Source organism: Episyrphus balteatus, chromosome 1 (genome assembly GCF_945859705.1).
Source record: "Episyrphus balteatus chromosome 1, idEpiBalt1.1, whole genome shotgun sequence".
NCBI lineage: Eukaryota > Metazoa > Arthropoda > Insecta > Diptera > Syrphidae > Episyrphus > Episyrphus balteatus.
In genome coordinates this window covers 125,229,405-125,256,266 of record NC_079134.1, presented here as the reverse complement: position 1 = coordinate 125,256,266, position 26,862 = coordinate 125,229,405, and the positions used below count along the sequence as shown (strand labels likewise).

The 26,862-nt window shown below is 29.2% G+C and overlaps 1 protein-coding gene across 1 annotated transcript in view; it reads right to left on the bottom strand.

Moving 5' to 3' along the window:
- LOC129906812 (uncharacterized) overlaps positions 1–26,862 on the bottom strand; it is a 331,394-nt gene that overhangs the window by 61,462 nt on the left and 243,070 nt on the right. Inside the window, 2 exon segments of the mRNA XM_055982740.1 lie at positions 4,742–4,795; positions 16,746–16,894. Coding sequence (XP_055838715.1) covers positions 4,742–4,795; positions 16,746–16,894 — 203 coding nt within the window.

Genomic DNA, 26,862 nt, shown 5'->3' with positions numbered 1-26,862 from the left:
CTGTAAGTTACAGAACATGAATTTTCAAAAAAAAAAAAAGAAAGAAACAAAAAAAAAATTAACACTTAACGCGGATGAAATCCTTGAAGCGAAATCACTCACTCAACACAACCACCGGAAGAAGTGTTCTTTCATTTTGTGTATAATTTCGCACACGCAAATAATGAGTCGCACCCACTTTAAACCCCCATCTTCACCTCTACGTCTCTACTACCTCCACTACTACCATTTATAAGGCAACAGTAGTAGAAGCACCAAGTAGATTGTACAAGTCAGTGTCGTGTATAGCCGTTGAATATAAAGCTCGGTTGAAAGAGTCGCCATCCATCGTTAGGAACAGGAACACAAGTACCTACAGGAGAGAGAACCAAGGAACAAAAGGAAGGAAGGAAACGAGGAAACTAAAAACAAAAACCAATGGTTTCTTTCAAGTTAACGGTGGCAGGTGTCTAATAAAGTGTTGCATACTTCAAGTTTGGTTGGGTTAATATAATATCTGTGTTGGAAAAAAACAAGGATGTGATATTTTGTGTGTGTGTGTGTGTTTTTTGTGCTGTTTTATATTGTAAATCATTTTTTTTGTGTTGTCTAAAATTGTTTCAAAGGACACACAAAATGGTTTTTTTTTTTGTATGGTGTTGTATATAGACATCACACAGGCTTATTTATTATTAAGAAAAAATAAAAATTACAATTGCAACACTTATTGTGTTTTGAATTGTTTAAACAATTACACTCGCTTAACTAGGGCAACATTATACAAAAACAAATAATTACACCGGAAATAACCTGCTAATATTACAAATACATGGATAATAATTATAATGAATGCAAAATGAGAACAAACTACACAAATGATTATATAGGAATTCTACTCGTACGTATTTGTGTGTGTTGACATTTTTGTTTTTTTTGGGGGGGTTTAAAGTTAAGGGAGTTTTTATTGTTGTTGTTTGGTCTTAGGACTAAATAAATTTAAAATACTATATAGAACATAATTAATTCTACACATTAATTATAATAATGAATATAATAAACTAATGGTTTTTTTCTACTAACAGATCTACATATATAAAATTTAATAGTTTAATTATAAATCAATAGAATTTATGGAATGGTGGTCTTTAATGAGTGCTTGGTGATAAATAGATGAAACAAGATTTAATTTTGATAACAAACATTTTAATTTTTCCGGTTTAATTGTTGTAAATGTTTTTTTTTTTTTAATCTAAAATTTTAAAAGTATGGTATAAGTATTTATTTTAATTTTAATTTGAGTAAAAAAACTGAAAGTCTATTTTTATTTTGTTTGAAAAAAGTATACACCTGTATTTTCGCCTAATTAAATTTTGCTAGGCAGATAGAATTTATAAGAAAACAAAGAAGTCTAAAACTTTACATTTAACAAACACTTTTCGTAGCCTACTTTTTCCACAAAAACTTTGCTGCGAGATTTCAAAAAAAAAATCAGGCTAAAGAAATTCTAGACTAAATTGTGATAAATTGGTACATTACGAGTTTTCACATTGAATAAATTCGTAATAAGTGAAATAAGGTGCCATGAGTCTAGTGTCGCCCAAAATGTAAACTGTTTCTTTGCGTTATAACTTTGATTCTAAGCCCAGAACTATATGGAAACAATTAGTGACAAAAGGTATAGATAAAAAGTTTACATTTTTTTTTAATAATTTAAATTTTAAGTTTTACATAAAAAAAAAATTGTTTTTGATATTTCGTACTTTTTTACTTTCGATATAGTTACTATAGGGTAAGTTTAGGATTCGTAAGAAAATCGAACTCGATTATAATTTTACATGACACTACAATGATAGAGAATGCCAAAAAATTGGGTCCCGCAATTCTGTCTGTCTGTCTGTCTGTCTGTAAGTATCTCGAGCTACAGCCTAAACTACTGGAACGATTTTCTTCAAACTTGGTAGTAAATAGTTTTGGGTGATTTCTAGAGGAGAAATTGAAATTTTTTTTGGTACCAAAACTTACGATAACTGTCATATAACGGAAATAGAAAAGTTCATTTCTTTCAAAAACGGCACTGCAGTATTTACAAATAAGAGCCAACTTTTGAAATAAATAAATATCTCGTACAGGACTAACCTGATTTCAACGAAAATTTTTATACAAAAGCGTTTAAGTGAAAGTAATATTAAAATTCTAGAAAATTTTCAAAAAACGCATTTTTTGGATTTTTAAGAAATATTTCAAATTTTTTGTTGAAAACGGGTTTGTGAAAAATTTTGATATTTCGTTTTTATGTGTAAGTAAAATTACTTTTTTAAAATGACAACTTTTTTTTGAAAAAGTTTGTGTTAGAAAATTTTTATAGATACTATATAAAAAATATTTTTTTAAAAAAACGGCATGCTTGGTTTTTTGTAACAGATCATTTAAAACGGTGTTTAATTAATTATAAAAACAGATTTTATTTTTTTTAATTTCTTGAAAAAATCAAATTTTAAATTTTTTCTAATTTCCTTGAATAAAAAGCTTCAACATAAGACTTATTTTAAGCGTAAGAGCAAGTACGTGCGACCCCAGTCGTGCATTTTACTCTACTGGCTTCGCAAAATTAGGCCCGATTAAATAAATGGTGCAATAAAAAATAAAATAGAATATGCACACAAAACAATAAAAACAAAATTTTCAAATTGTTTGGATGTTATTTCATTTTTTGGGGCGTACTTTATTGCCTTTCGGAAAAAGTTTTCTGAAAATGCGCAAAAATCTAGGTATCTACAGAATTGATAAAGTACCGCTTATTGTGGACTCCCTGATGCTTTGCAGCACGATCTTTACAATTAAGAATTAATTAAATTAATTTTGGAATGATATTTCACTATCTTCATTTTGAAAACTAAAATAAACTTTTATTTTATTTTTCAAAAAAAAAAAAAAACAAGTTTAGGCCTGATTACATTTATTTTTAGGGCATTTTTCATTTCTTTGAGTAAAAGTTTTATTATTCAAAAAAGTACAATTTGAGGTCTTATTTCATTTTTTTTTTTTGCCTTGTTTCTGGAGCCTAATATCACAAATCTATCAGAGACTATGCGAACACGTGATTGTAAAAAAACGTTTTGCAGGAAAAACCCAAAAAAGGCATTCAGCAGACACAAACTGTCAAATTTAGCGATAAGCCACCAAATTTTTGTTAATTTTATTTTAGCTGGTGGGTGTGAAGAATTGAGTAAATTGACAGAATAAGGAGGCAAAGAACCGATGGCATTTTTATGTTACACTTATCAATAGGTAAAACTTTTTGAGAAAGCCCAGATTCTATTTTCTTCTGTGGCTTTTTAAAGAATATAAATTAGGAAAGGTAAACTTTTTAGTGGAATGAAATTAAGGCTGATTTTTTTTTTGGATCTGAAAGAAGGATGTTACAATGGTCTGCTTTTCGAGACGATCGCTTACACCTAGTGAAATCCTCCATTTTGAAAAATGCAATTTGTTCCTTATGTCCGAAATTATTAGTTTAAATAAGAAAGGCCTTGGACCTCAAAGTTGTAGGAAATATATTTTTACGTTTTTGAAAATAATTTGTTTTTTATTTTATGCGAAAATTATTTTGGAGGATTTTCAGGTGTTAAAATTGAAGTACATACGAGTATAGCATTTTTTTTTGCGCTTATTTATCATCGTACTATAGGTACCCAAGTCGTACAAAGAAGTAAAATTTCTTAATTCACTCTTTATTTTGTCTAATATTGGTATGTAATTTATGACTTTATTTAGACTTAAATCCTTCTTATATCTACTCAATAAAAAATTAAAATTTTATGAGGAATGTCAGGATTGTTCTAAAATTTTTAGCTTCTTCATTCCTTCTTTTAGTAATTCTATGCTCCTTATTTATATCCTAACGAGTATTTAGTGATTTGAACTTATACAATACTTTTTTTCCTTTTCTTAAATTAAGTGCATACTACATAAACCAAAAGTGCACTTGTTCTTTTTTCGTTTTTCATAAATTTTTTTTTAAGGGTGATTCGAATTTAAATTTGCCAATTGCTTGAGGTGTTGAAATGTAAATGAATTTTTTTTTATGTATGTACATGCACGCAATACACATGAGATATACTATCATAACATGGTTAAGCATTATTTACAAATTGGTTAATTTTTTATATCAACAAAAATTCCGTCCGCACACACAACTCTATTCAATTTGGGTTATCTTATTATTATTTTATTTTTTTAAATATTTATAAAATGCAATAAAAATTTTAACACGTGTGGCTTGTCGGATTCAAAAGTGACAAATCTACTGGGGAATGAGGCAAATTAAATGAACGAACGAACGATTCTACTATATATAATATTGAACATTGCACTGAACCGTACACAAAACTGAACAGAACTTAACACAACATAAGTGATATGGGGGATAATATGAAAATTATTATAAAATTTAAGCTGCTATAAGGTATATAAGTACTATAATAGTTATGTGGAAGCTGTTGTGATAAAATCATTATGCAAATTTATTTATATAGCTTTAATAATAATAATATTATATTATTACAATATTGTTGTAATTTTTTTATCGATTCCATAATACAATTACAAAACAAATGCAATGAACAAATATAGCAACATTTTTTTTTTAATATAATAATATGAATGAAAAATAGCAATGTATCAATAATGTAGATATTTTTTTTTTTTTTAAATTTAATTTTTATTATGATAAAAAAAAAAGAGAAATTAATTCGATTGTTACCTTAGGGTTAAAACGGTTGAAACGGCGTGATACATTTGGTTTGATCGGGGATGACTTTTTGATTTTATTTTTTTTTTTTTGATATTTTTTTTATTGATTTATTTTTGGTAACGAATTTTTGATTTGATTTTGATTTTGTGGCAAAATGATGTGGGGTGAGATTAAATAAAATTAATTTAATTTAAAATATTTGCATCGAATATTGAGTGACTTAAATTTAAAAATATTAAAGCATATTAGAGGGATATATTGTTCTATAAATATATTTTTTATTAATTGTGGTTTTGGTTTTTTTTTTTTTTTTTTTGCAAAACTATATAAGCTTTATATTTCATATACTATCAGTGCAATATTGTTAAAGAAGCTATTAGGGTCTTATTATATTTTTTTTTTTTAAAGGGGTTCTATTTATATTTAGTTTTCTGAAAAAAAAAAAAACTTATGTTTTACAAGGAATATTATGTACATTTTATAAGATACAGAATGTGATTAAATAATATTATTCTTTAATTAATCTATCCTTAGTTTTAACTTTAACTTATAAATAATGTAATTTGAATTTTATAAATTTTGTGCATTCACTTCAGTTGTCATAGATGAAATTTTAAAGAGATAACTACCTATATTTAGATCTCTAAACTTTTTCAGATTTTTAACCTTACCCACCAACACGACGAACATGGATATAAAAATAACACAAGAAAACTTTATTCTATTTTATAAAGAATAACAAAAAAAAAAAAAAATGGAAAGTTTCCTTCGACAAAAGTGTAATTAAATAAGAATTTTTAGTGTCCGGATTTGTCAAGTAAGAAATAAAAACTTAAATCGATACAAAAATACTGGTAATGATTTTTGTGGAAGATATTTCCGTTCAAATGATTAATTGATAAGTTTAAGTATCTAATTAGTGTTTGTGAGAAGCATGTTAACTTAAAACAAAAAATGACATTTAAAAACTTTTAGACTGAAAATAATAAATAAATAAATAAATAAAACATTTTCGTTGGCCCAATGAAACTTTCGTTGGCTCAACGAAAATATGTAATTTTTCGTAATTATGAAAACCTTCATCAATTAATGAAAAGGTTTCATACACTTTTTCTCCCTTTTTAGTGCCAAAAAATCAAATTTTATGAAAAGATTCATCACTTAACGAAAGAAATTTTTTTTTTAAATAAAATTTTAATTAAGTAACGAAAAAATTCATTAACTTATGAAATTCAACATTAACTTACGAAAATCTTCATCACTTTATGAAAATGAAGAATTCGCTTATGAAAATTCTTCATAGACTAATGAAATATTACATCGGCATATGAAAAAATACATCTGTTTATGAAAATAAATACGTGCCGACGAAAAAACGTAGACTTACGAAAAAATGCTTTACTTTCGTTTCTTGTGTGCATTTCTCTGGTAGTCGGAGTCACAGTTTAAATTCAAGTGCGAACTGCGAAGACTTATCACGCGGAATAAATAAAAAAAAATTGTGTAAGAAAAATAAGAGGTGTTTTTATTAGGAATCGCCTAAAAACCTGAGCAAGAGAAGTTAAAATAATTTTTTTTTTAGCTAGAATTTGGGCAATTTACGCGAGCATTTTAAAGGTAAGATATGTAATAGTTATTTGGGACCAATTACAGATTTTACTGTCTCTTCGAAAAAAACACCCTTTTACCAAAAATTTTTTTTTATGAAAACTCTTTATCCTTGCTTTCTATCCCAAAATCAATGTTTTTACCATATTTCATTAGGGTGACCCATCATTTTTGTTTTCACTAAAAAAAAAAACACCCTGTTAACCATGATATTTTTTATAGACACTTAAGATTCTTGTTTCTTATCTTAAAAGTAACATAATTGCTAAATTTCAATAGGGTACCACTAATATTACTCTAGTATTTCACACTTTTTCAAATAAACCCATATTTTCTTTACTTGTAAAAAAAACACCCTTTCACATAAAAAAAATTTATAGACTTACATTATTCGTAGTTCCCATGGGAAAGAGAACATATTTAATGAATTTCGTAAGGGTACCATTTATACCATTGATTTTATCGGACTTATCGCGGATTTTTACCTATTTCCCAAAAAAAAAACACCCTTTAACCTAAAATATTTGTATAGACTTTTTGAGTTCTTGCTTTCTGTTATAAATGAAACATTTTTACCAATTTTCATTGGTGTAACAATTTTTTCCCAGTTTTTGTGGTACTAATTCTGAATTTCATCATTTCTTGAAAAAAAAACACCCTTTCACTTAAAATAATTTTTTACTTTTAATAGACTCTTAATTCTTATATAAACCAAAACTATTTCACCAAGTTTTAAAAATTAATAAAATATAAGTTAGCTGTTATTATACCTTTCTCACACACAACTTAACCTATCAAAAAACACCCTTTCACCCAAAATATTTTTAATAACTTTATGAATCCTTTGTCCCTGTTTTATCTTAAATCTTCATCCCAAATTTTGTCAGTGTAGCATGTTTTTCACATAGGTTTCGGTTATATTTTACCTGTTGAGGTCAAAAAACAAGCACCCTGGTTTTTAATCGGCAATAACTTTTCTTAGAGCAATTGTAGTGACTTTATTTTTATGTCATTAGATTCAGCATCAAAAAATACCTTTAAAACCTGTGTCATATGATGATATTCAACAAACAATTTTTTTCAGTATTTTTTTGACCTTCACCTTCTCCCTCTTGTCCGCGAAAAAACACCCTTCCACCTAACTTTTTTTATAAACTTTTTGCCAAGTTTCATGAGTGGAACAATTTTTTTTTTATTTCTTGATTTTATCTACTATTTTACCTGTACTATAACTTAATTCGGAAAAAGGTGCGTGTACTGATTTACCTTGAAAACGTTGAAAAAGATAAAATGAAGAATAAAAGACCAAATCTTGGTTAAGTATTTTACAAAAGACAAAATTCCGAATTTTACTTTCTAGTTTGGAGATCTGACAATGAATAAAATTTTCAAACAACATGTCCCGCTAATAATTATAAAGGAACCCGAACAGCTCTGACTTCGATGATCTTTTTTTTCAAACTTCGGTTATTAAAAATAATTTAACCTCTATAGGTCAAAAATTTCCGATGTTGCCGTATTGTTTTTTTCAATTTTTTTTAACAAAACCAATTTTTTGCTTAATTTTCTGAATTCAATGATACCAAAACATTCTCAAGATAATTTATGGAAGTAAGGGTCAATCTTCCATCGTTTAAGCGATCAGTAAAACCCGGATAAGTGCCTCTCGCTTAAGTGCCTAACCCGCATAAGTGCCTTTATTTTTTAAGAACCACAATTTTAAGGATTTTTTCATATAAAATTAATCTTTTAAGTACCTTTCGCTTAACTGCCTTTCCCGCTTAATTGCCTGGCTTTTCAAATACTTAGAATTGAATTTACTTGCAAAAAATTCTTTTATGTACACATTTGAAACAAGTTTGAACTGCAAGAAAAAAAAACTTCGTTTTCTAAACCGCTTTAAAATTCAAAAATTCTACTAAAGGTAGAAATTAACTAGTTAGCTATTTTAAACTTTCAAAGTAATTTTACTTATGTTTTTAGTAATCAAACATGTTTTTTTTAATTATTAAATAATTATAGAGATAAGTGCCTATTAGCACTTAAGCGGGTTCTTGTAAGTACCTTACCCGCTTTAGTGCCTATCTAAATGGGGCATTTAAGGTGAGGTACTTATCCGAGTTTTACTGTAATGCAATTTTCTCACAAACTGACTACAAACAAAAAAAAAAAAAAAATTGAGAACAACGGCACCACCTACAATATTTAAAAATACATTAATTTTTAAAAAGCCTGAAGATCATTCTTATCCATTAAATTTAATGAAGATTGTTTGAAAAAATGGTCCTCAAACTCAAAATTTTGAAAAATAAAAATGTTATTAAAAAAGTTCAAAATTACTTTTTTTTTCAAATAAGATATAAATTTATTTTTAAAATTTTTTCGGCCATAGATATTATTAGTTTAATTCCGATGAGGAAAAGGTAATGTATTACAGTTTTGAAACAAAAATTTAAAATTACTTCAATTTAAATGGAATTTTTTTGATAAAAACTAAATTTTTGTATCGAAATAATTGATTTTTTATGAATTTAAATAAAAATTAATATGGTCTAAAAGTTTTAAAAAATAAATACATTTTTTATTACAAAAAATTTTAAAAATTTGTTCAATAATTTTTTTTTTTTTCAAAATTCTGAATTTGAGGACCAGTTTTTCAAAAACGCTGCATTCAATTAACTTTGTTTTAAATTTACTAATAGTAATAAGTTCCTAGCTTTTTAAAAAATGTATGTTAAAATATTTTAGGTGTTGCCGTTGTGTTCAAATAATTTTTGTTTGTGTTTGAAGTTAGTCAATTTGTGAGCAAATAGCTATCGCTTAAACGATGGAAGATTGTCCCTCATTCCTATATATTGTTTTTCCTTTAATTTTCTAGACTATCTTTTGGCATCAATTAATTTAAAAAATTTAAGCAAAATATTTGAAAACACAAATATTTTGTTCCCAAAATTCTTCAATATTTTTAAACTATAGGAAAAAAAGATCATCCAAATCGAAGCTGAGAGATATCAAACTTTTAATGGAAGAAGTTTTTTTTTCTTTAACCATCCATATCTCAGCAACGGAAACCTAAATTGCACAAACAATTAAACAGGGTTTCGATTTTCGAAATCTTGAATAAATTTGCTACAAAAATAAAAGAGAAAAAAGTTGATATCTCGTAAACCAAAAATAATAAGCGGACAAATTTCGAGAAAACAATATTTATTTTGGTAGGTATTCATTAGAAATTTCGAGATTTAAAATCCATTTTAAATTCCAGTTCGACCTTTTTGAAGGAAAATAAAGTCACACAAAATTTGAAATTTTGTAGATCCCCTAATTTTGTCCACTAGTTTAATTTGTTAATATTATTTGTTAACTCTTTTACTTATAGTAAATTCTCATTTTCTTTTCATAACATTAAGTTCATTCCCAAAGTTCTGACCTATTTTGTTTAATATTATGTGAAATAATTCTTCAGTTTGAAAATATAAAACAAAAACCACATAACCATCATCTTTTAGTTAAGGTTTCTTGTTTTTTTTTTTTTTGTTGCGCGCGGTAAATGTAATTTATTTAAGAGCTTCTCTACAAACAGGTCAAAACAGAATTTTATATTATGTAGGTATATGTACGATGTTGGTCTTGATGGTTGTTGATGAGGATGACCTTTTTATTTTGCGGTTAAAACTGGAGAAAACTATTTCAATGTCAGAAAAAGGTTTTTCTATTGAATATAATGGTGGTGTGTCTTACACAATCTCCATGATAATTATATAAATCTATTCGAAAACAAAAACAAAAATTGTCTATAAGTAAATTATTTCAAAGTTTTTGTTTCATTATTTTAAAGCTCTTTTCTTATGAAAAACAATAATCCAAATTAATAATAAAACAAAATTAAAAGCACGAAATTGTAACCACAATAATCCTTTTACTCATAATTGTCATGAAAAATAATATAAAATTAAGGAATAAGCGTTGATGAATACACAATGGTCTCAAAGTATTAAACAACAAATTAAAATGTATTGAAATAAAAGCTTCTTAAGTATAGTAAGTGAGTACAAAATGTTTTATCATTTTTATCAAAACACCAAAAGTTTTACAGACAACCACTTATCTCAATAAGTTTTTCTGGGAATATAATAATAATAACTTACATGAGAGATAATTCTTCGTATTCATACAAGTTTTCTTCTTTTTAGTTTGTTTTTTTTTTTCTCAACTATATGCAAATGACTTTTCATAATCAGGGTTAAAACTGTAACTTTATCTTTTGAAACTTAAAAGAATTAAGTAGATGAAATTCTAAACAAAGTTTTTATAGATTCTTTTGAAGTAAAAACAATTTAAGCCACAAATAACTAAATTATAATGGTTTCATGATTTAATTTGTTTATAGTTACAAATGTTAAAAGTTACCTATTCATTTTTCTTATGGGGGTAAATGCATTCATGGAGAATATCAAATTCTATAAGAGTGTGTTTTTAATTGTCACTTAGGTAAAGAAGTCAAACTTAAGACATAATTTTTGTTGAAATATTTGTTACTTAAAAAATTGTCAATGGCTCTTTTGATCTTACCCAAAAACACAATGGTACTCAACCAAATTCGGGAAACCGACGAAGTTACGAATACCAGAGTTACGAATACCAGAGTTACGCGCGACAGAGTTACGAGCGTCAAAGTTACGCGAAAACGAAGTTACGAAAAACTAGAGTTACGAATTCTAAAGTTATGTTAAGCTATGACATGTGATTTTTGGGTTGGCAACAATTGCGAGGAACGATATGGAATTATGGAAATACATACAAACAGTTTCCTTGAAAAAAAATGAACGAAATTAAAAAGGTGTGGTCCCTTTTTTAATTCGTTCATTAGGACTTGCGGACATGAGATTTTTTTAGATTTTTGACATAAGTTATAGAATATACAAACAAAGATAGAAACAACAAAATTAGCCTTTTAGCACTAATTCCAAGATTGTACCAGGATGTTTTTTAGTGCAAATCCCAAAATTTCCCCTTTTCTCAAAAAATACAAATTTTCATAGTTATGAATGTTTTTTTGCATTGCATTGTTTTGATTCTTAATGATAATGGATATAAAAACCTTCACGCAAAATTTGATTCCGCTACCATAACTTTTAAGGTAGTAAGTTTGCAACTGTTATAATAATATGGGTCGACAGATGAAAAACAGGTATAACTTTTTTTATAGAAATCAGATTGTCTTGATTTTAGATTTTTTGGAATCAGCATTAAAAAATACCTTGAAACCATGTATAACATGTGTATATAATACCATCGTCTATTTTTGCTAATTTTGAAAATCTCCATTTCGTGCTTTGACCTTGAAAATCGCGACTTGCGGACATGAGATTTTTCTAGACTTTTGAGGTATGTTATAGAATGCCAAAACGAAGGTATTGAGCAAAAAAAAATTCTATTAGCATTCATTCCGAGGTTTACCCCTTTTTTCACCTTATTTGAATGTATTATAAATATGTTTGAAAGTTTTGACTACAAACAATTTTGTGAAAGAAAAATATTCATATCAATATTTTTGATGTTGGTTTTCATTTTTTTGCAGAACAAAAATCAAATTTTTGAGTGAACAATTTAAAAGCTTTTCATTTCATTTATTCACAAAACCAGAATTGGCCCCCTGTAGTAAATTTTTTGAACGTTAATTTACACTCATCTAAACTGTGTCAAAAATGTAATGATCCAGTTTAGAAATTGAATACTATAATTAAAACTTTGAAAAGCTTATAAATTTGTTGCAAACTGGCGTACAATATAAAAAATGATTTGATAAGTTTATTTTTCCTAATTTTTAACAAATGAAAAAATTGTAAAAAATACAAAATACAAAAGGGGAGCAAAATACTAATTTAAGAAGGAGTTTTAAGAAATTTCACAAGAACTGCATTAATGGCCCAACTAACAATTTTACTTCCACAAGGTTAGGATCTTTAATTTCTTGTAGCTAATATCTCTACAGGGCTTGTATTTAGTTTGTGAATCGAAAATTCAAACTTCCGAGGCTTAACTTTCGTTAACCGCTTCCTAGAAACCTAGTGCAAGTGGAATTTAAAAATTTCTACAAGCATTAATGAAAACATTTCGTTTAAATTTAAATATGGCCACATGAAATTCCATTGTAGTAGCACAAGAAATAAAAGCCAATAACTGACTTCTTTTAAATGGCTTTGCAAAAGAAATTGTATTAGAACTGCTTACAAAATCTTTATGAATGCTATGTATTTTTTTTTTATCCAATTCGAAAATATTAGACTTAAAAATGACTTAGGTAGGTTTTTTAGTATGGTAGAAGTACCTACAACTTATACAATTGCCTTAAATGCATTTATTATTATAGTTCTATATTACCAAAATTATGTCAATAGTATATGAGTCGTGATATTTATTAAAAAAAAAAAAAAAAATTACGTTGAATTTCAAGTAAACCGCAGTTGAACGGTTTTGCCTTTTTAAACAAATATTCCACAAAATAAATGGGTTATAGTTACTCCATTCTAATATTTGAATTCAAAAATTTTTGAATCATTGTTTTTGATTGAAAATTATGTTTAATATCACTTTCAAATATAACGACTTACATAATTGTATGTTTTGCATCTCTGTGTGAGAAAAAAAGAAGTTCAATTTCCGGCGCATGCGCGAAAAGCTTTTAGTTTTATATGTTTGCCTTAGCGAAGTTAGGGGATATTTATTTATATTTGTAGAAGTTCTTTAAGTACAAGCAAAACATTGTAAAAAGCATTTAATTTTATAAGTTTGCCTAAGCGAAGTTAGGCTCTCTAATTTTATTTCTAGAAGCCCTGTGATAGTGAGTACAAGCTAAATTTTTTAAACTGTCAGGCAAACTCATGAGAATAAGAAATATTTGGATAAGTGCCATCAGTGGCGTAGATAGCTTTTTGCTAAGGGGGGGTATAGATCTAATTTTTTTTTTAAAGTTTTAATAATGCTTCTTTGTATTGTTTTTATTCTTTTTAAATTGGAGAAGTGTAGCAGTGTAGCTAATATCTTTAATAAAATATAAATACCAGGACAACTTTTTTCGGTGCAGCTTTCGAGCGCTTTCAATGAGTTCATAGAGGAAGTATTTTTCCTTCTGATCAAATATCTTTTCTGAGTTTTTAATTCTTCACACAGAGAAAAATATGACCAGGACCACCTAAATACCAACAGATTTCCTTATTGAACTGTTTTATGAAGAAACCTTATTAATATCAACAATTAATAAGGTTTTTCCACAGAGATTTCTTATTATTTTTATGTACAAAATCTTTCAATTTTTTTGTAAAAATTTCATATTTTTTCCAACTTGGCACTAGAACAAAAATTGTGACCAATATTTCTATAGTAAGTTGGAATAGGTGATCCCATACATGATCGTATGTTTTTTTTATTAAAAAAACAAAACCGACTTCCATATATCAAACTGGGTTTTATGGTTTTTCTAATGGTACTGAACAGGCACCAGCTTTTCAATACCTACAAAAAGAATTATCAAAATTGGTTCACTCGGTCCAAAGTTATGAGGTGACAAACACAAAAAAATAAAGTACAGACGAATTGAATAACTCCTCCTTTTTGGAAGTCGGTAAAACAATTAGGAAATCCCGATTGTTTAAATAATATTTCCTTCTTGGATGAAAACTATAAGGAAATCTTATTGTTTTTGTTCTATTTTATGTGGTCTAGTTTTTGGTAAAACTCAACAGTTTCATTAAATTTTTTAGCTGCTTTGTCTATTTCAGACGAAGAATCTTTAGAAAGAACCGGAAACCCTTCTAGTGTGTTTTCATGGTTTGTACATTTTTCATCAAGGCCCATTACATAGAAATCGAGAAAAAGATTGAAAACAGTTACACGAAAATATTCTTTACTGTACTTTGAACGGAAGGGTTCGAACGATTCTTTTGTCGCTTCACTATTCTCTTATGTTTAACTCCTATGTCAAGGATTTCAGCTAGTTTTTCCCATATACAAAAAACTTTCGAAAATGAGTCGTCTTCTGCCCGTTTAATTTTTAGTTGCTTGGACCAAGTCTAAATTCACTCTTTGAAACAACGACTTAATGGCAACGAAAGTTGGTAAACCATATTTATAACCTTTAAGCTAATCAAGAACTCGAAATTCATTTATTTTTTCAAAGTGCGCTTCTTCAACTTATTTATTCATGACTGTTTATACTGCACAATTATAGATCCCAATGGGGGGGATATATCCCCCTGATCCCCCTCCTATCTACGCCACTGAGTGCCATTATGGTGACCATTTTTGGTTTTTTTATTCATTGTTATAAAGAAACAAATGAAAAAGTAAATCTTTTCATATCGGTAATTGGTTTAAAATAGTGATATTAAAAATGGTTTACTGACCAATTCGGAGTTCATATTCAAGTAAGTGGAGAAGAAAGGAAAACAAGATTTTAATCTTCTCCACTTATTTAAATATAAAATAGTGATGGACATTTTAGATTTTTTATCTAAGTTCAAAACAAAGTTAATTCTCTAATTTTTAAGGAAAAGCCAAAAGCCCAAAAAAATTAAAGATTATTTTTCTGCTTCGGAAAAATGGGGCTTGACGGCATCCGGGTAAAACCTCTAAAGTCTAAAATAAACCGAATTTTTCAGATATTGCAGAAAAAATTGTTCTTGAGTAACAAGTTACTCTATTTAATCTTCTCAATAATGACATGGTTTGACAATCAGTATTTAATATGATTTAGTCTTTATTAAATAATTTTTTACAAGATAAAAAAAAAAAAAACAGAAAATAACCAAAAATAATAACTTTGAAAAAAAAACACAAATGGTCACCATATTCTTTAAGATAGTGCAACTCATCACGAAGTTAAATCGAAGCCCTTAGGAAGCTCTGGTTTCAACTAGTCCAAATTTGAAACTCTTTTATTATATACCTGAGTAGCTCGATGGGTAAGGTACCGGACTATCAATCAGGATGTACGAGGTTCAAATCCAGTAAGAAGTTTTTTTCTCAATTGTGTTTGGAAATTTAATTTCAGAAGTAAAACTTGTCTGGATCGAAAACAAAGAAGAAAATGAAAAAATAAAATGTAATAGGACACAAAAAAAAAAATAAAATGAAAAAAAAAAAATATTTTTTTTTCTTTATTCTATTTGGGATATACCTCGTTTAGACTTTCACAATCCTTCGACAAGTCTACTCAGAGCTTCTCAATAAAAATAAAAGCCTGCATTAATAATACACATTTTTAAATTTCAAATGTTGGTTGTTTCTATAAGGCATTAAAGACATGTTATGAGTCTCTCCAATCAACTTGCATATGACTCTTCTAAGGCCTATCAAGCTTCTCGGTGGGGCCAGATGGGCTTCTCTATGGTCGTATACAAGCAATATTTCTAAAATCGAAACAGCTTCGTTAGACCCTTTTGGAAGTAAAATTGTTAGTTGGGGGATAACTCCAACGATTTGGGATAAACAAGTTACCAAAATATGAGAGTCTTCTTCTACCAGCAATCGTTTGGAGCATTACTTTTGAGACACCCTGTATTTGTTGGTTTCAATGAATTGTGTATAATTAATTACCCAGAAAGAAATATACCAAGAAAATAGATCTATTTATTCGAAGAAAATTAGTTTGAATGCACTCAATGAAATACTTTCCAAAATTAATTTGGCATAGAATTTTAGTTTATACCTACTATTTTCTCTGATCTGAAAAGGCTTTAAAAACTCAACAAATACAACAAATGATTTCTGTAAAATATTTCACAGTCTGTATGCTCATTTGTAAAACTGAGAACGGAATAAAAAGTTAAATATTTTCACATCTGAAGTAAATGCACAAAAAAAACCTGATATTATATAAAAAACATAAAGCAATTCAATTTACTCAACAAAGTTGATTTCATTCTTCTATTTTTTTGTTTTCTGTCTGCTTTATTTCTTCTTTGATACAATTTTTTTTCCTTTATAGAATTTTTCCATTAAGTATCCTAATATTTAATCCAATTTGATAGAGTTCGCTAAAATTGTTCTTATATTTTTTTTTCTTATAGCTCCTATCTTATATCTTATATATATTTCATATACATACATATACTTGTATATAAATGAAAAGATGTGGAGTGCACTTCTATGTACACTTTTAAGGCGATTAAAAAAAAAAAAAAATAACTAAAATTGAAATAAAATTGAAAACGATAAAATCGATAAACCATGGGGGAAAGACAAAAAAGTCTATAATACATAATATATTAGTAGATACTCCTATGTATATATTATGATGGATAAAACTTCTTTACACAATATTATATAGGTAGATATATATGAATATATGGACGATATAAAACTATCAAAGTTGGATAAACTTAAGTTATATTACTTTGCTTACCTATCTGGCTGTGCTGCGGAACCAGAAGCCGGCTTTAGGCTTCTAAATGCTTTCAGCCACTTTGTTTTCATCGATGACGCACTTGCAGCAGAAAGTTTACGCTCCCCTCGTGGTGAACCTGGATCTAGCTTGCTCAAGAATAAATCTTTCTGGAAAAATTAAAAATAAAAAAAAAAAAAAATTAAATCCATATTAAATTTATATGTAATCGTTCATGTGTATAAAAGCAAACCAAACATACACATGTAAACATGGCATATGTATGTGTATATACAGTAGCGAGCAAAAAAAATGCAAACAATAAAAACATTTGCATTTTTTTGCTCGTCTAAAATCGCATGTTTAGGTAAACTTTTGACCAAATAATGGTTTTGGAGTAAAATATTCCACAAATTGAATCTGTTTAATGAAAATAAAACAGTTTCAATATGCCAAATTTGGTAACTTCGTTCGTGTTCAAAACTCTTTAAACTTTTTTCGTTTGCATTTTTTTTGCTCGCTACTGTAGGTTAGGTGACACTAATTATAGAAAACCGATTAACGCTTAGGAAACTTTTCAACATCGAAAATTGTGTTCAACCGAATGACATTTTGAGTAAAAGTTCTTCTTGCAACCAAAAAGGATTAAGTTTCAAGTCAATTGGTGGTAGGTACTAATGGTATATCGAAATTGGAGATGGAGACTACGACCGACGACGACATGGACGACCGACGACGACGGGTTGAGATATACCATATATATATAAAATGAAAAGGGGTCGAGGTAGATTGTGCATCATGTTGGTATGGCGGTTTTTGTGGGTTGGCTGACAGTTTTATTGGTTTTCAAGGAAATTAAATTCTGTCCTCGAAGAGGTTGACTGACTTTTCGCAAAATTAATTCTGCAAATAAATCGAATTTTTAATCTGAACATTTTGATGTATAAGGGTTTTTGGTTTATTTTTTTTTTTTCATTTAATTTAAATCGATTACATTGCATGTCTTTCGATTGTATGAAGCTCTGCAATAAAGGAATTAAAAAAAAAAATTAAAATAGTTAAGAAAGTCCTTTGGCAGTTTTTAAGATTTTTGTTTGGAAAAATTGAAAAAGGATTTTAAGGTTATTACTTTTATATGGTTGAAACATATAATTGTTTTTTAAAAATGTATGGTTTTAGAAGATAGAATTCATGCTTATTCATGAGATTTTCCAATATATTGTGTTATATAATTGTTTCAATTCAATTTTATACGCACTGACCTAGAAATATCCACTGCTGTTTATCCATACAAAAATAAAATGCACGACTGGGTCGCACGAACTTGCTCTTAGAGTTAAAGTTGCTTAAATTTTTAAGACTTTATACAGAAATTTGGAAAAAAAAAATAAAATTCGTTTTTTTTTCTAATCTAAAATTGAATTGCCCTCCAAAACAAGTATGCAGTTTTGATTGATATATTAACATGCATTTTTAGAAAAAAAAAATTTCAAAATCGTTAGAGCCGTTTTAAAAAAAAATAATTTTTTATAAATTATTTTTTGGAAAAAAAGTTTTAAAATAAAATTGGTATGCCATTTTGTAGAAATCACTAATCAACATCTAAAAACAAAATTTCAAAAAAATTCAATGTCCCGTTTTCGAAAATTTGATTTTTCAAAAAAAAAATTTTCAAATTTTGTTTAAAAATCCAAAACTTATTTTTTTGGAAATTTTATTTTTGGTTTATACGTAAATTATATAAATGCTTCTTCACAAAAAGTTTCGTTGAAATCGAATAAATAGTTTCGGAGATAATCGGATTTGAAAAAAACCGTTCTATGGCAGGTACCGTTAATAATGATTTTCAAAAAAAAATTTTTTCATTGGAAGATAAACCTTAGCTTAAAACTAACATTTGAATTTTTTAAACAAAATCGTTGGAGCCGTTTTTGAGATATTTCAATTTTACTTAAATCGGTATATGACAAGTACCGTTATTTTTGGTCCAAAATAACGCTACATACCAAGTTTGACATTAATCGGTCCATCCGTTTAGGCTGTAGCTCCTTATACAGACAGACAGACAGACAGACTGACAGACAGACAGACAGACAGACAGACGGACTTCCGGGACCCACTTTTTTGGCATTGTCTACCATCGTAATGTCATGGAAAAATGTTATCTCAACTTTTTTTTTTGTACGAATGCATAACTTGATATATAGTTACGGTGACCATCCGTCCCGATTTACCCGGGACTGTCCCGTATTTCTACAGCTTGTCCCGGGTTTTTATTTAAGAAACCCGGGACGTATAAGTGTCCCGTATTTTGTTATTTGTCCCGTGATTGTCCCGTATTTGCACATTCTATTTTCAATATTTGTACAGAAAACAAGAAAACAGTGGTTGGAAATTAAATTTTTTCTAATTTTTCGGATAAAGCATTCAGCTCAGTACCCTAATGAAGCAAAAGGAAAATTTTTCTATGTCTCCAAAGTTAAAAAACTTTTGGAGCAAGAAAAATTGACTGGACAAATAAATGGGAGTGACAAACGATTGAAAACTCTCCAAGTATTCTAGCACAGGTAAGAATTTCGTTGGCTAGACCGGGTAATGTGCAACGAAAAGAAAAAATTTCCCTTACGATTTCGTTGTAGTATGAAAATTTTCTCTAGACTAGGTTTAAGTTCTTAAAATTGTTAGTCAATTAATTAGTTCCAGGTTTTGTTTGTCAGGTTGAAAAGCTACACGAGGAAATTTTTTTTTTCGAATAATGAACAACAAATGAAAGAGTAAAGAAGAAGAGTTTATAAACTTTTAAGGACAAGTTAAAAGTTGAATTAAAGATCATACAATTTCAAATTAATTTAAACAAAATTAAAATTTAAAAAAACAGCTTTCCTGATTTTGATTAAAAAATGATTTCTGATTTCGTAAACGATTTAAATGAATTCATCAAAAATGCTCCCATTAAATCGTTTAGGAAATCTTGATATCAAAATAAGGAAAAATAATGAAAACTCATTTAAGAAAATGTTATTTTTTTTCTGAAAAATTAATATTTTCAAAATGATCTTACGATTTTTTTTATTTGTCCCGGGTTTCGCTTCCAGAAATATGGTCACCGTATATATAGTACCTATATCGCAAGTAAAAAATGAGATTATCATTTTTAAATCGAGAAAGTGAAGAAGATTGATATGTAGCTCAATTTTATAATTTGTTCTTGTCCTGTATAATAAAAATCAAAACTCTAAAGTGATTTATTTGCAATATTTCTCCAGGTATATTTTGTAAGACGAAAAAAAAAATACGTATACGACACAGTGAACGGACAACTTTTTGTGCAGAGCAAAGATAAATACAAAAACTGAGACTTAATTTAAAACGAACATTAGGATGAAGGCGAAGTAAAGCAAATAAGTTATTTTTATCATTCAGTCAATCTCAGTTAAGAACAAAGTAGCTGCAATAAATTTGGTTGACATTTCGTGTGAATTACGTGTTTTGAAAGTGCTTGTTTTTGTTGTTTCTGTCAATTAAATATATTATACTTAAAAAAGATAGCCTTTCGATTTTTGAAACAATACGCCAAATACGCAGTTCACACAAAATACTGCGATTTTGTTATAACACTCAAAAAATACAGTTTTTTTAGAAAAAAAAATTGAGGTTAGAAAGGATGAAAAAAAAAAATTTTTTCATTTTTTTGGAAAATTTTTAAAAATTGTTCGAAAAATGGGACACTTACAATCACTTGAAATAAGTCGACCATTTTATAACTTATTCAAGAAAATAATATTTAGTAATTGTATTGCTTGTTTAAGTTCAAATTAAACGCAATTTATATGTTTTAATCATCTTCCATTATATTTAGAAGTTTTATTTTTCTTAAGATGAAAAGGAGTATTTTTCTATAAATTTGAATTAAATTGGTCGATCAATTTAAAAGATAAAAAGGAATCACAAACAAAATAATTTTTTATGAATTTTGGAGTTCCAAATTTTGTATTTTAATGACTTTGACACTTTATATTATAGAATACAAATATATTTAAAATAATAATTACTGAAATCGAAAACTAACTACAGTAAGGAATTGTTATACAAAAAGTACGTATACACCACGTAGACCCGATTAGATTTTTAACTGCGCAGAAACGCATGGTCTTTGTTTGTGTTTATTATTTTTTTTATTGTTTTGTAAATGTGTAGTTATCATCACTCCCAGTATGTTGAATCATTTGAAATTTAGATTTGTGGATCACAATGTCCAAAATATTTTGCATTTCGTCAGCCTCATAAGGAAACCTCGAAACTCCCAAACTCAAAATTTTACAGGAGAGACGAAAGACTAGAGAGAAAACATAGTAATTGGGTGTAACGTTCTGTGAAAAATTTGAATTTAAGTCCATTTAGAGCTTTCGAGATGACTTCAAATTTTCTGAGTTGCTCAATGGCATTCAAAAGTCGTTTATGAAAAAAAGGTGGAGTTACGAAAATATACAGGGTGTCCCACAGTCACCGCCCGAAATGAAAACCATGGATTCCTGAGGTAATTTTAAGTCGAAAAACTTAAGAGGTAATTTTCTCGTTTTCGTCCCGTTTTCGAGTTACCACGGTTTTTATGATTTTTGCTCCCTTGTCCTTTAACTGGCCTTATCTTAACCAAACTACGTTTTATTCGAAAGATTTTACCTACAATCAAGAATTTATTACAGTTTTAGTTTGTCTCAAAACTTTTTTTCTGCGGACAACCGTTTCTACACAATTTTGCATCAAACACAATTTTCTTCGTTTTTTAAATTTTGTTTTTTACACATTCATATCATTTAAGTCAAAAAAACACGTTAATGAGTATTAATTTTTTGTGCTTTTTACTAAAGCCAAGTTTATTTTCATAAAAAAAATAAGTTTTATTTCATAAAAAAGGCTTCTGAAAGTAATTAAAAAAAATAAAGAAACGGAGTGAATTAAAAAAAAAAATAATTTTTAAATAAAAAATTAATTTAAATGAATTAAAACTTTTTCTGAGCTTTATCTATTTGTTCTTTTCTTAACCACAATAGCTCAGAAAAAGTTTTTAATTCATTTAAATTAATTTTTTATTTAAAAATTATTTTTTTTTTAATTCACTCCGTTTGTTTATTTTTTTTAATTACTTTCAGTAGCCTTTTTTATGAAATAAAATAATACAATAAAACCACTGCTAAACACTATTTTTAAAATATGTGTTAAAGAATGGTTCAAAATGGTTCAAAAAGACCAAAAACAGTGGATTTTAAAAGTTCATATTTTATCCAATTTTAGCCGTATTGAATTTATGTGACCATTATGTTGAAAGATAAAGTATCTTCTTTTCTCCTTTACATGTTCAATATCTATAAATACTCAAAAGATAAAATAGACCATTTTGTAAAAACATCAAAAATTTTGTTTTTTCTCTTTTATGAATAGTTTTACTTATGTTTTTTAAAATATTTCAATTTTAATTTTTTTTTAAAGGATACACATCGATAGGAAATTCAATTATCTACAAAAAATTCCATAGTAAAAATTTTCAAATTCGGCTTGCTTTTCAAGTTATAGACAAAAACTCAAAAAGTAACAGAAAAAGTCAAAAATACTGATCATTACAAAACTGATCATATCTTTATAATTTATCCATAGATATTGAAGAAAATTATCTTATTATCTTTGCCAAAAAGTGTACTATACAAAAAATTTAAATTTGTGAGGATTCAAAAGATTTAGATTTTTTCTTTCAGTAATAAAGTTTTTTTTGCAGAAATTTTCTTCAAAAACTCAATTTTTTTTAAATGTTTTAATACATTGCACTTAAACATCTGGAGTGACACAGAAAAGTTGTTCTAGCGTTTGTTGCTTATTTACTCAGCTTTCAGTCGCCGACTTTTCTGTTCAGATTAGTCGTTTATTACTCAAGGAAAAAACAACGACAAAAAACTTTGAAAAATCATATCTCGAAAACCTATCCATAAATATGGTTTTCGATAAGATTTTCGAGTTTTCTGGGCTCAAATCTATATCAAAAGTAAAACGGCACTTGGTGTCAAAAAAATTTATATTTTTTTTGTAAACTAGTGTAATTGAGTGTTAGCCATAGATTAATAAACACAACTTTTTTTAATAAAAAATTACTCTTAAACTCAGATAAGCAAAAAGTGGCAGCTGATTTTTTCTAAATGTTTTAAAAATAATCAAATATTAAATTTCAGTTGAGTTTAGTCTGGAGGAATTTTGAGGGAAACTTTGTAATTCAACTCAAAGTCCAAAAAAGCTTCAAAATTTGCACTACTGAAAAAAAAAAACGTAATAAAAATAGTTCCTTTTACAAGTTCCAAGAATAAAAAAATTAATTTTCGAACTAGGTTGAAAGATTTTGGATTCAAATTTTCATATACATTTTTTTTCTGTGATTTTATAAAGGATTAAATAAAGGACACTTTGACCAGCTTTATAAGGCGATTCCTTTGACCAATTTAAAAATTTCCTTCGATCTTTAAAGCTTAAATTTCTTAACCAGATTAATAAATTAGTTTTGTACTTTAACACCCACGAAATATAAATATCGCAACAGCTTTTAAAAAATTTGGACCGCAGTGTGCGCACCGTTTTTTTGTTTTTCAAATGCATACAACCAACCACGGTTGGCAACATTTAATTCATATAAATAATCTCCATAAGCCCATATTCTTATCCCCAATGCGAGTAATTTATTTCAAAATAAAGTCTCCCCACTTGACACTTTACGCTGATTGTTCTGTTCAATTAATTTGAGTGTATTCGTTATTATTACAATGCATTTATAACCAAAAACCACTACCACAACGAACTCTCATGCATGAGGCAACGAAGCATTCATAAACTAACATTAACGAGGTGGTTTTCTGCAAACTTTTGGTCCGGCTCATATTGAGTCAATGTGGACGCGCACAGTGGACACAGATGGAATTTAAATAAATAATAATTAGAAATGGCACAACACAACACTGCTGTCGCAAGCCGCCATACAATTTTCAACTTGCAACCCACGCGCAATAATAATTCCATAAAGCAACACAAACGACAAAAAAAAAAAGAAGAAAAACCACAGCGCCCGATCTTTTAATGGCCGTTTCATAATGCAATGGCCAGGTCCTTTCTATTCCCCTGATAGTTCAATTAACATCTGACGGAATGCCCCCTCCATGCTAGTTTCACCGGATAACACACACTGACTAAAGGATTCGATCAATGCCCAGTATCTGCCCACAGCTCACCGCCCTGTTTTGTGCCCAACCGAAAATACACACAATTTCAGGATATTAACCGAAACGCTTTGCATTTCAAGCATTCTGCCATTTTATACAATTATTACTGTTATAACCTTATCTGTGGTCAGTTTGGTCTGGCAGAGGGATGGCGAAGCGTGCTGGTTTAACGTTTTGTTTGATTGAATGCCGATATTTATAGTGAATAAGGATATCGGAAACACCATTGGATGCTGCTGGATGCTGCTCGATGGTGGTGGATGGATGAATGTTGCGCCCGAACGGGATGTGGTATTTATGGGAATAGTGGTACGTGTTAATTTGGACGTCGATTGTTATTATTTCCATCACAATGTGGTTGAATATATCAAAACGAAGGGAAATTATAAATCTATCTGATGAGCATGAGTTGCATTTGACAGGAAAAAGTGATGCATGGATGAATATGGTATAATTTTTTTTTTTTTTTTTTTTTGTTTGATTTTATTTGGTTTTGTTTAATATTCAATTTTATGGACTTGAGTGGTTTTGAGTAATAATATATATCAAATATTTTGCATTATTTAGTTTAGGTTAGGTAATATGGGCTGACAGTTGATTTTGTTACCGTCACACTTAGATCAATGTAGATCCCTTGTGATACCCTGAAGTATTGTAACTTCATGAAAAAGTGTTAACCTATGAATGCTATGGTTGTTCAAGCCATTTGGAGGACTTGACAAAGTTCAGTAGGCTATTGCCTGAGAGTTCCGATAGTTCTTCTAATTCATTGAAGAAGTAGTTTCCTAAGAATTTTTTCCTAGTGCGACAGAGTGCTGGGCAGTGACAGAGGAAGTGAACAGTGTTTTCCTGTTCGTCCTCATTACCGCAGCCTCTGCATAGATCATCCGTACTGAGCCCCATTTTCTTTTTGTGGTATCCTAGTAGATTATGTCCCGTTAAGACGCCTATTAGGGATCTTAAGGAAGGTTTACTAAGTAGTAAGATCTTATTTGATTTTTTCTCGTCGAAGTTCGGCCATAGTTTCCTGGTGTGACCGCAGGTTTCTAGGAGGTTCCATCTTTCATTAGTTTTTTGTGAAATATTGTTGACGATATTTCGCTTTATTTCACAATGTGGGATTCTGATGCTATGGTCTATGAGAGAGGGATCAAGAACTGAGCCCTCCCTTGCAAGCTCATCCGCTTTTTCGTTGCCGAACACATCACTGTGGCCGGGAACCCAGCAGAGTCTTACATTATGCTGCGTACCAAGAACCCTAAGCTCTTCGCGACAGCAAGAAACAAGCTTTGACTTGATTAAGGTGGCAGAAATTGCTTTTATTGCCGCTTGGCTATCAATGAAAAAGGTGATGTCAGCAGGTGATATCGCCATCATGGATATTTGTTTAGCAGCATTTTTCACTGCCAATATCTCGGCTTGGAAGACACTGCTGTGATCGGGGAGCCTGAAAGAACTGGCAAGGTTGAGGTTTTCTGAGTAAAAACCTGCACCAACCCCAGTGTTCATTTTCGAACCATCAGTAAAGATGGCGATAGTCGACTCATTTGAGAAAGGTATACTGTTTTCCCAATCTTGTCTGTTAGGGAAACTGACATTAAAAGACTTGTTGAAGTCTAAGTAAGGGGTCATGTAATCTGTACTTACGTTGTTGCCAACGTAGTTCGAAAGGATCGTAGTATGGCCATTTTGACTAGTATTCCAAATGTTGGTTTGACTGAGTCGTAGGGCGCTGTTTGCCGCTAATTCTTTTACAAATAGATCTAAGGGAGTGAGATTAAGGATTGCTTCCAAGCCTGCGGTTGGAGTGGACCTCATCACCCCCGTAGTACTAATGCATGCTGTTCTTTGTACTTTGGTTAGGGTCTTCAAGTTCGTGGATTTCTCCAGAGCTTGCCACCAGACTAAGCTGCCATAGGTCAGAATGGGTCTGACAATGGCGGTATACATCCACATGATTATTTTGGGATTTGGTCCCCAGTTTCTGCCAAGAATTCTATTACATGAGTAAAGTGCAAACGTGGCTTTCTTGTATCTTTCTTGAATGTTTGGACCCCAGTTAAGTTTCTTATCCAAGATCACTCCAAGATATTTCGCTTTATCCGAAATCTTAAGTGGGGTGCCATCAATTTTTGGCACTGCAAAAGGAGGAATTTTCCTTCTGTTTGTGAAAAGTACCAGTTCTGTTTTTAGGGGGTTTACTTTAAGACCGCATCTCCTGGTCCAGTTACTGACCTTGGATAATGCGTTTTCTAATTGTTCGCTTACAGTGGTTAGGTATTTACCTGTCGCTAGAAGAGCTAGATCGTCTGCGTAGGCTATAACCTTAACACCGCTATAATTTAGTTTGATGAGAATCTCATTCATCACCAAAATCCAAAGAAGAGGTGATAGAATACCACCTTGTGGGGTTCCTCTAGATGCGTACATTTTTATATGTGACCCACCTAATTCACTATTGATTTGCCTGTTTTTCAACATGCATACGATCCATTTTATGATCGTGTCTTCTATTTTAAGGTCAGTGAGTGCTTTTTCAATGGCACTATTATGGACATTATTGAATGCTCCTTCGATATCTAGAAATGAAGCCAGGGTGTATTCTTTAACCGCAAGCGACTTTTCTATTGTTCTGACTGCACAGTGTAAAGCTGTCTCTACACTTCTACCTTTTGTGTATGCATGCTGAAAGGGTGATATAGTCTCCGGTATTAAATAACTGCGGATATGTATATCGATTAACCTTTCAAGTGTTTTGAGTGTAAAAGAAGTTAGACTGATAGGTCTGAAATCTTTGGGTTCTGTGTAACTGGATTTACCAGCTTTTGGTATAAAGACAACTTTGACTTCACGCCATATTTTAGGGACATACCCCAATTGTAGGC